Source organism: Sinocyclocheilus rhinocerous, unplaced genomic scaffold (assembly GCF_001515625.1).
Source record: "Sinocyclocheilus rhinocerous isolate Xijiao unplaced genomic scaffold, SAMN03320098_v1.1 scaffold180, whole genome shotgun sequence".
Classification (NCBI taxonomy): domain Eukaryota; kingdom Metazoa; phylum Chordata; class Actinopteri; order Cypriniformes; family Cyprinidae; genus Sinocyclocheilus; species Sinocyclocheilus rhinocerous.
Window position 1 is genome coordinate 172,254 of NW_015657493.1, and position 8,932 is coordinate 181,185.

At 41.8% G+C, this 8,932-nt stretch overlaps 1 protein-coding gene across 1 annotated transcript in view; it reads right to left on the reverse strand.

Annotated features, from left to right (window-relative positions):
- Positions 1–960: 960 nt before the first annotated feature.
- The window catches only part of LOC107721116 (PH domain leucine-rich repeat-containing protein phosphatase 1-like), a 41,616-nt gene continuing 33,644 nt past the window's right edge, over positions 961–8,932 (reverse strand). Inside the window, exons 13-17 of the mRNA XM_016528983.1 lie at positions 8,365–8,495; positions 7,445–7,561; positions 7,175–7,369; positions 5,107–5,335; positions 961–2,177 (exon numbers count right to left, since the gene is read on the reverse strand). Coding sequence (XP_016384469.1) covers positions 1,089–2,177; positions 5,107–5,335; positions 7,175–7,369; positions 7,445–7,561; positions 8,365–8,495 — 1,761 coding nt within the window. The 3' untranslated portion in view covers positions 961–1,088. The remainder of the gene's footprint in view (positions 2,178–5,106; positions 5,336–7,174; positions 7,370–7,444; positions 7,562–8,364; positions 8,496–8,932) is intronic.

The following is an 8,932-nucleotide window of genomic DNA, read 5'->3' on the forward strand; positions in this document are numbered from 1 at the left end:
CACTGATATACTTTGAATCATTTTGATTTGAATTAGGGCTGTCGAATAAAAATTAGAATTTAAAATATTTGTCGAATTTAAAATAAAAATCCACATTCAAATGCAAAAATGTTGCATCTTAATTTTAGGTGTGCGTCAGGCAGCTTTATCAGTGGCGCACAGAATGCAATGACGATGTAGGTGTTGTTGCATTATAATGTTTTTGTTAGCCTTTCCAGCAGAACCCACTAGATGCAGCGCTGCTGCGTTGTTCATTCAAAATATTGCGGAAAAAGAGAACATCAATACGGAGAAGATATCGTTTACGTCAAAACTGAAACCAAGCCGTTCACACAGAACGCACTCGTGCCTCGCACAAGAGCCGCATGTTTAGAAAGCCATGTAAAATTAACGTAAGTTCAACTTAAAAAAAAAATGTATGAGACTTTATGGCATTTTTTGGCCTTCTCACTACATCTCATGTTTTTAAATGATTGGCTTTCAGCCCTTTGTGTTAAACATACAAACATAATGCTGTTTTGTTTATAATTGTTTACGCAAATTAATTAATTATATTTGGCTTATACATTTTTTTTTAAACATTATGCACTTTTTTCACAGTCATGTTATTTTTATTGCTTTGAATAAATGTGCATTAGTAATATTTTGCTCGATGCGCCCTCTTGTGGCCCCAGGAGAGAAGCCAAAAGCCTTTTCCCCCTAACTGAAATTATGCATTTTATATTCGAATATAATTCGAATACTGATAATATTTAAGTACAAAATTCGAATTTAGCTTTTCAGCCATTTTGACAGCTCTGATTTGAATTGCCTTGATCTTTTGAGTCGACCTCTAAAGCGTGTGGAACGCTTGAAAAATAACTTTCTTTAAATGGATGGTTTTGCAAGTTTGTAAGAAAGTGAATGTTACTTAAAAACATAACTACAACATGATTCAAGTTGACTAGTTAAAATCGACATTATCTTGAATCGGTCAAACGTTCTGAAAAAAAACTTTTTGCTATATCGCCCAGCCCTACGTTCAAGAACTGTGGATTAAAGCCAACAAGATCAGGATGAGTAGATGATGACAGAATGCAGCGCCTGCTTCAGAGCGGCGTGTCGTAGTAGTCCGCAGGTCTCTCGCTATTAGCCGGCTTCTGTTGGTCCTGCTGATGTTGTTTCATGATCTCCTTCACCTCCTCCTCCAGCTCCGGAGGGATGATGAACTGGTCGTCGGGGTCGGGCTGAGCCGGCGCCGTGAAGTAACCCCCAGGTTTCTTAGAAGGAGCTTCAGTCGCCACTTCAATCAAGTTGTGGCTCTGCTCCTGCGGTGCCACCGAGCCGTTTCCCCTCTGCCTCCCCAAGGTCTTGCTCCAAGCATCCGCTCCCGCAAGGTTCCCAGCCTCCTCCGGAAGCTTCTCCGGGGTTTCTGGGGTGCAGGGTGGAGGAGGTGGAGGCAGGGGTAGCAGACAGTGCACGTCAGCCTCCACTTCCACCCGACTGCCGTTGGAGAAGACTCCGGCGATGGGCTCCTCGTCCTCGCTGTCCAAGCCGTTGTCCGAGAGCGCGCTGGAGAAGGTGGCGCTGGAAAGCTGCCTCTGGAAGGAGCTTCCGGAGTTGGGAGTGAGGTGGAGCGAGCAGCAGGGGAGGCGCGGGTTGGGGTGGCTCTGCGGATGAAGGTGGAGCTGCGCCTCCTGCAGCAGGAGCGGCGGCTCGTCCGAGGACGCGGTGGATCCCACTTCGGAGCTCATCTCGGACGCACTGACCTCGGAGCTGATCTCGCTGCAGGAGGACGGAGGCACGCCGGCGGAGGAGGCCGGGAACAGTCCGGGGCTCGGCGGCGCATGCATGCTTCCGGAGCCGGGCTCCGCAGACGCCGCACAACAGCAACAACAACAGTCTTCCGCTACGTTGAGCTGCACCACCACGGCACTGAGGCTATCGGTGCAGCCGTACGACTGCGCCAGCGTGCACAGCTTCTTGGCGGCCGCCAGCGCATCGGGCACCTTCCGTACGGCTTCCACCGCCTCGCTAGGGTCCAAGACTTCAAACAGACCTCTGCTGCCCAGGATGAAGAACTCATCTCTGGGGGTCAGCGGGAGCGTGGTGACATACGGGCGAGGCAAGACCGCCGGGTAGAGGAACGAATAGCCCATGATGCGTGTGGAGTCTGTTACGCCGTTCACTTTGTTGTCCTGTTGGAGAAGGGGAATTTGCCGTAGTGGTCAGTAACTCTTATTCTAATACAACAATAAGTTCATGTGAGTTAAAGAGGTCATGACACGAAACCAAGTTTCCCTGGATCTTTTGACATAGAAGAGGCCTTTGTATGCTTAACACCGTGTCCTAACAAATTGGCTGTCCACAACAGACGTGACAGAATCAATCAAATATCACAGCCAATCAGAAGCACATGTGGGCGGGCTCTCTCTGGAAGCTCACTGCACTCGCAACAAATGGTTATGTTTATAATCTAATTCATAAATATTAAACCTTTTAACATCAGTAAATGTACATACTGAGTGTCTGATACCATCTTTGTTATGGAATACACTCGTTGGTTCGCACTGAGTTCACAGTTTTAACGTACATCTTTGCTTAAATTATTTTCAAGATCTGAGGTATACGATTTGTTGTTGCTTTCATTATGGCTATAAGGTCACGCAAAATGATATTCAAACTCACATTAGACACGTTTAACTTTGAATAAAGCACAGTAATCAGTATCGCTGTCATAGCTTGTATGTTGTTCCAGCCGCGACGTCACAGAAATAGAAACCATTTCTAAATTAGAAATTTCGTGTGTCACCGTAGCGGCTAGTTAGGACGAAAACTCTGATTAACATGGAAAAGATACCTTTTATCGCGTGTAGTTAGGACACGGTGTCATACAATAGCAAGTTTCATAACTTAAAATGTCCTCATCGTCAATAAAAAAGCATTTATGTAATAACCCTCAGAAAACGGCTTGTTTTGGATCCGAGGGACAAGCTGACGTCACAAGGGCGCAGTCGTTTGCATAAACTCCGCCTCCAGAGCAACACATCGACGAATAGTCATCTTCTCAGCATAGGCTCCGCCCACTGGCGTTCAGTTGCTAACGGCTGACACTTGATTACGCTGAATGCGAGAGTCGCTTCGCGTCAAAAAATAGAAATTACAATCAGTGCCGCTATCTTGCCTACACTGGATACAGTAAACAGATATGAGTCTGTCTTCAGGACAAATGCAGTGAAAGATCGTTCGCTTTGTCGAGTTTGGTTTAAACAGCTCGTTCACGTCTTTGTACAGATATCAGAAGGATCCCAGCGTAAGGAACAAGGGGATAGTTTATTTTTAATGGCATCCCGGATTGTGTCAGAAGATTGTTCGGATTATGGAGGATTTTGTTTTGTAAACGAGGCACAGTGTCATGGAGAGTCACAAAGAAACATCTGTTGAGAGATGAAGCGGTACTAGATCTGACTGCAGCTGCATCACAAAATGTAAGTAAATAATTTCATAATGCTTTTTCTCGAAATGACCGCTTTATTTTGATCATTTTGTCAAAACACTTACATGCAGTAGCGAGGGGGCATTAATACTGTTTCCTATGCAATGACGTTAGCCAATCATAACAGTGGCCGATTACTGAGAACAGAAGGATCCCAGCGTAAGGAACAAGGGGATAGTTTATTTTTAATGGCATCCCGGATTGTGTCAGAAGATTGTTCGGATTATGGAGGATTTTGTTTTGTAAACGAGGCACAGTGTCATGGAGAGTCACAAAGAAACATCTGTTGAGAGATGAAGCGGTACTAGATCTGACTGCAGCTGCATCACAAACTGTAAGTAAATGATTTCATAATGCTTTGTCTGGAAATAACCATTTTATTTTGATTATGTTGTCAAAACATGCAATAGCGAGGGGGCGTTGATTCTGTTTCCTATGCAATGGCATTAGCCAATCATAACAGTGGCCAATTACTGAAAAACCTTAAAGGACATGCCCCTTTAAAACAGATCATTTTAGAGAGAGGGTCAGAATGAGGGTTGAAAATAAGCATTTTCCCCACATATTTTTTTGTGTGTGCAAAAAACATAATTAACATTATAAGTAAACCATGTCAAAAATCCATGTCATGACCCCTTTTAAAGGGATGGCTCACCCCAACATTCAGCTTCAAACCTGTATGACTTACTTGTGTAAAACAAAAGAAGATTTGAAGAACAGTTCAGCTGTAAACGAACAGCCAAGCTCCAAGATAAACATACTACACTGAAAACACTGGTGTAGGATTTTTCTAGTAAATTTCACAAATAATTAGAAAGAAATGGCAAGTAACACATTAAATTAACCATGACATTTTTTAGTACAAAGACTGAAATAGTAACTTGTAAAACACTCCAATAATCTTTGTTTTATTCACAACAAATAATTGTTACAGTGTATAAAAGTGGCTTTGCTCCAGGTCTTCTAAAGCGATATGGTTTGAAGTCGAAATTTGAGTTGTTGTTCAATATTACTCACTCGCTTCAGGAAGTTTGAGAGTGAATAACTTAAATTATGCTCCATTCATCATACAAAGTGATTCAGAAGAGTTGTGTGGACTACTTTGTGCTACTTTTCGGAGCCTGAAACTGTTGGACTCCATTGGCTATTGAGCTGAAATATTCTTCAAATATCACTTGATTTTTGAATTCAAAATATATTTTTTTCGGGTGAACGATCCGTTTAACTTTAATAAAAGCAACAAATCCACCTGAAAGTCAACATGAAATGTCAATTCATTTCCTTAATGTGATTCACATTAACTAATAAAAACTGTAGGGTGGGCCTTTAATGTGACGTTTCATATCAGAATATCTTAATGCAAGCCTCCACGTACCCCAATGCTAATGTTATTTTCCAATCTAGTGTCGTTTAAACAGCATTCATTTACTGCATTAACTACTGGTGAAATCCCAGAAAGGCAACCTCAAACAGCTATTGGTTAAGATGGACTAATAGTTGAAGTTATTACATTTTGATGAACGAGAGTTTTTTTTCTTTGGAATAGGGTGCACACAATAAGATCAGGAACACAGTGAAATGAACGTTCATCTCATGTTGACCTCAGTGCCGGTGGAAAGTGTTTCTCGTACCTCAGTGATGATGGCTTTATGCTGCTGCACGCGGTTGTGTTCCTCCTTGATGCTGATGTTGTGCAGCAGTGACAGCGGCAGCGCCTTGCCGTCGCGGCACAGCACCGCCTGACACTTGCCCACATTAGCGGCGGTGAGGGTGAAGCAGCCGGCGGGGTCAGTGGGGTCGTGCCGGATGTGACAGAGCGCCGCCGAACCGCCCAGCTTCTGCCCTGCTGTGCCCAACTTCCTGTTCAACCCAGAGCGAACGGACAGACATACTTAGTAGGGATATTGAGCGATTCAAACTTTTAATCTAATTAATTACAAGATGTGCCGATAAATTAAGTGCAAATTAATCACACATAAATTCACATAAAAACAAAGTCATTATTGTGTTAAATGAAAAAAAAAAAAGCATTGAATAGATATTACAAAAATTTGCTTTAGAAAGAAATATTTTGATTCAACATTGCACAAATAATGATATTAAATGGGCATTAATGGAATTTAAAAAAATGTAAATATGAATCAACTGAAAAAAAAATGAAATGATGCTTCAAATATGAAACTAAAAGCGCCAGTAGGTGTTGGTCGCTGTCTTAATGATTGAGTCATTGAATCATTCATTCAACCAATTCGTTCAAACAGCTGATTCATTCAGAAACTCAGCAGGTGATTTTATGAATGAGTCACTGAATCACTGGCTACGTTTACATGCACAATTTTTGGTTCAGTCAGACTGAATTAATTCCAATTGATGGATCTGAATGTAGTGTTTACATGAACGCTAAATAAAGTGATCGGGTTGATGTGCGCGTTTATATGTGACAAGCTTCAAATCGGAATAGATTTTTTCTGACATGCGCACACTGCACAAATATAGAGTTTCTCACTGTTTGCACATAATAACCACTCTCCTACACGGTGTATTTATTTGTTTTTAACAGCAGAATTAATATTTATCCATTTCTTCATATAAACCGCTGTGCCGTGCTGCTCATATTTATCACGCAGTAAAAATGTCCCTCCCCGTGTCCAAGACGGGTTGCCTGTGGATGAGAATCCAAAACAAGGACTGGTGGGAGGTTGTCCTGCTCCACTTCACAGCCGAGCCTGTTTGCACATAATAACCACTCTCCTACACAGTTTATTTGTTTTTAACAGCAGAATTAATATTTATCCATTTATGGATAAATATACATATAAACTGCTGTGCCGTGCTGCTCATATTTATCACACAGTAAAAATGCCCCTCCCCGCTCCCAAAACGGGTTGCCTGTGGATGAGAATCCAAAACAAGGACTGGTGGGAGGTTGTCCTGCTCCACTTCACAGTTGCCGAGTGAAAGGAGAGTTTTATAATGACAGGACACAGATTTATACAACACTTTATTCAAAAGGAAGAACCGCTCGTTCTGCGCGTCATACGTCATTACGCTATTTCTGCGTCATTGCACATGTGCAGTGCTTTCGGTTTCGGGGTTCAATCTGATCGAGTGTTTACATGCACTCTCAATCGTATTAGAAAAGGAATAAACCACCCCCTTCAATCCGATTGAAATTTAATTCCGATCGAGCTCAATCGGATCGATTAAGGTGTTTACATGAAGGCTTTTCAGTCCGATTGAGCCATCAATCTGATTACAAATTGATTATTTGGTTGCATGTAAACGTAGCCACTGACTCACTTTATCTTTATGAATGAGTCACTGAATCACTGACTTTGGAACTCGGTTTGCAAAATTGAAAAAAACTGACAATTTTGACAATATAGTGTTGTTTATTGAACTGTTGTACCAAATCAATATCACATTTGCAAGGGTGGAGAGATTGGGGAAAATCAGCACACTTGCTGGTGTGATATTGCTAAACTACATCATATGATAGAAATATAAGAGCTTGTTTTTGTTTTGTGCTCATATCTTGAATTTTAGGCTCATATAACTGCATTCTAATAGGCTTCATCACACAGTCAGTCGTCCTGCATCATGATCATCAGACGCTGCATCAATGTAAGATGACAGACAGGTCTGAATGTGTTAGTCATTTTAACACGTTAACACGCTAACACGCTGCGTGTGCATTACCTCTGCATGACGAGGAAGGTGTTGGTCATGTAGTCTTCCTCGCTCTTGGTCCTGTGGAGCTCCTCGGCCAGTATGTCGTTCATGGTGCACTGCAGTAAATACGGCACCTCCACGTTCCTGTCTCCGTCAAACACGCCGTACAGAGCCTCTCTGCTGCTGCAGAAGCTGTTCACCGACAGAGCCGCCACACACAGTCTGCAGACACAACACACACGGTCACTGACCGACACACACAGCAGCTCCGAGCGCTGAGATCCACAACACACTCACTTGTTTTTGACGCCCGAGGCTTCGGTGAAGCCGTGACTCCAGACAGCCGGCCCTCCTGCCGCCTCATTGGCTGAGAACGAGGAAGGGGGCGGGTCTATCCGGAAACAGCGGATGTTACTGAAAAGATGTGGAAGATATCATGTATTATTGAATGGCACACATATACACAAGCATGGTCCAAAACAAACACTTTATAAGCGAGTAAAATGGCTTTGGCAAATAAATAAAACATTAAAACCCCAGTGGCTGATAAATTTGAGAAATGTTTAGTTTCAAGCCACCGAAACCAAACTGAAGTGTTTTACAGAGAGCCTTTGTTGGCACATGATGCTGAGAGACACTATGTATTTAGGAAAAACAGACCACTTTTTATTCCATCTAGTTGCCAATGCAGCAATTCTCATTTTAGTTTAGTTAAACTTGATATAAAAAATAACCAAAACTAAAACAAACATTAATAAAAACTATTTAGACACATAAAAAAATAACAAAAACTAATAAAAATCTCAAACACACAACAAAATTACAAAAACCTTAAAATTTAAATATTAATAAAAACTACAATCGTATCTCAAAGATACTAAAATAACACTGGCCCAAATGAAGACATTTCAAAGACATTATTATATCAGATTATGTCGAAAGCATTGGACAGATATTAGAAGTGGCTTGATAAATTAACGTTTTTTAAATGTATTTTCGTAACATTTTGTAACCTATTGAATTGAATGCGCTGAGCAAAATAACATGTTTTTACAATTGTAGGAAAATCCCTTATTGCTGATTTTTTTTTTTAGCATTATTATTTTTGTGCATCATTTTTGTAATTAATGATACTGAACTAATGTGTTAATTTGATATCACTCATTTTAAGAAGAAAGAAATTGGCAGAAGTATAAGACATGCACACGTGCTCTTACTTGAGCTGCTCGAGGGTCTTGTGGTCCAGATTCAGCCGCAGGTTTCCCGTCAGATCCAGCTCTTGGAGTTTAGGAGGTAGACTGTCAGGTAAAGTGATCTCACTCAGCTCGTTACAGCTCAGATCCACACACTACACACACACACACAGAAACATGAAAAACAATCCATAACATCATTTACATGTGTGTGTGTGTGTGTGTGTGAGAGAGAGTGAGTGTGTGTGTGTGTGAGTGAGTGTGAGCGTGTGTGTGTGTGTATGAGTGTGTGAGTGAGTGAATGTGTGTGTGAGTGTATGAGTGTGTGTGAGTGTATGAGTGTGTGTGTATGAATGAGCGTGTGTGTGTGAGTGTGTTTGAGTGTGTGAGTGAGTGAATGTGTGTGTGAGTGTATGAGTGTGTGTGAGTGTATGAGTGTGTGTGTATGAATGAGCGTGTGTGTGTGAGTGTGTTTGAGTGTGTGAGTGAGTGAATGTGTGTGTGAGTGTATGAGTGTGTGTGTGTGTATGAGTGAGCGTGTGCGTGTGAGTGTGTGTGAGTGTATGAGTGTGTGTGTGTATGAGTGAGCGTG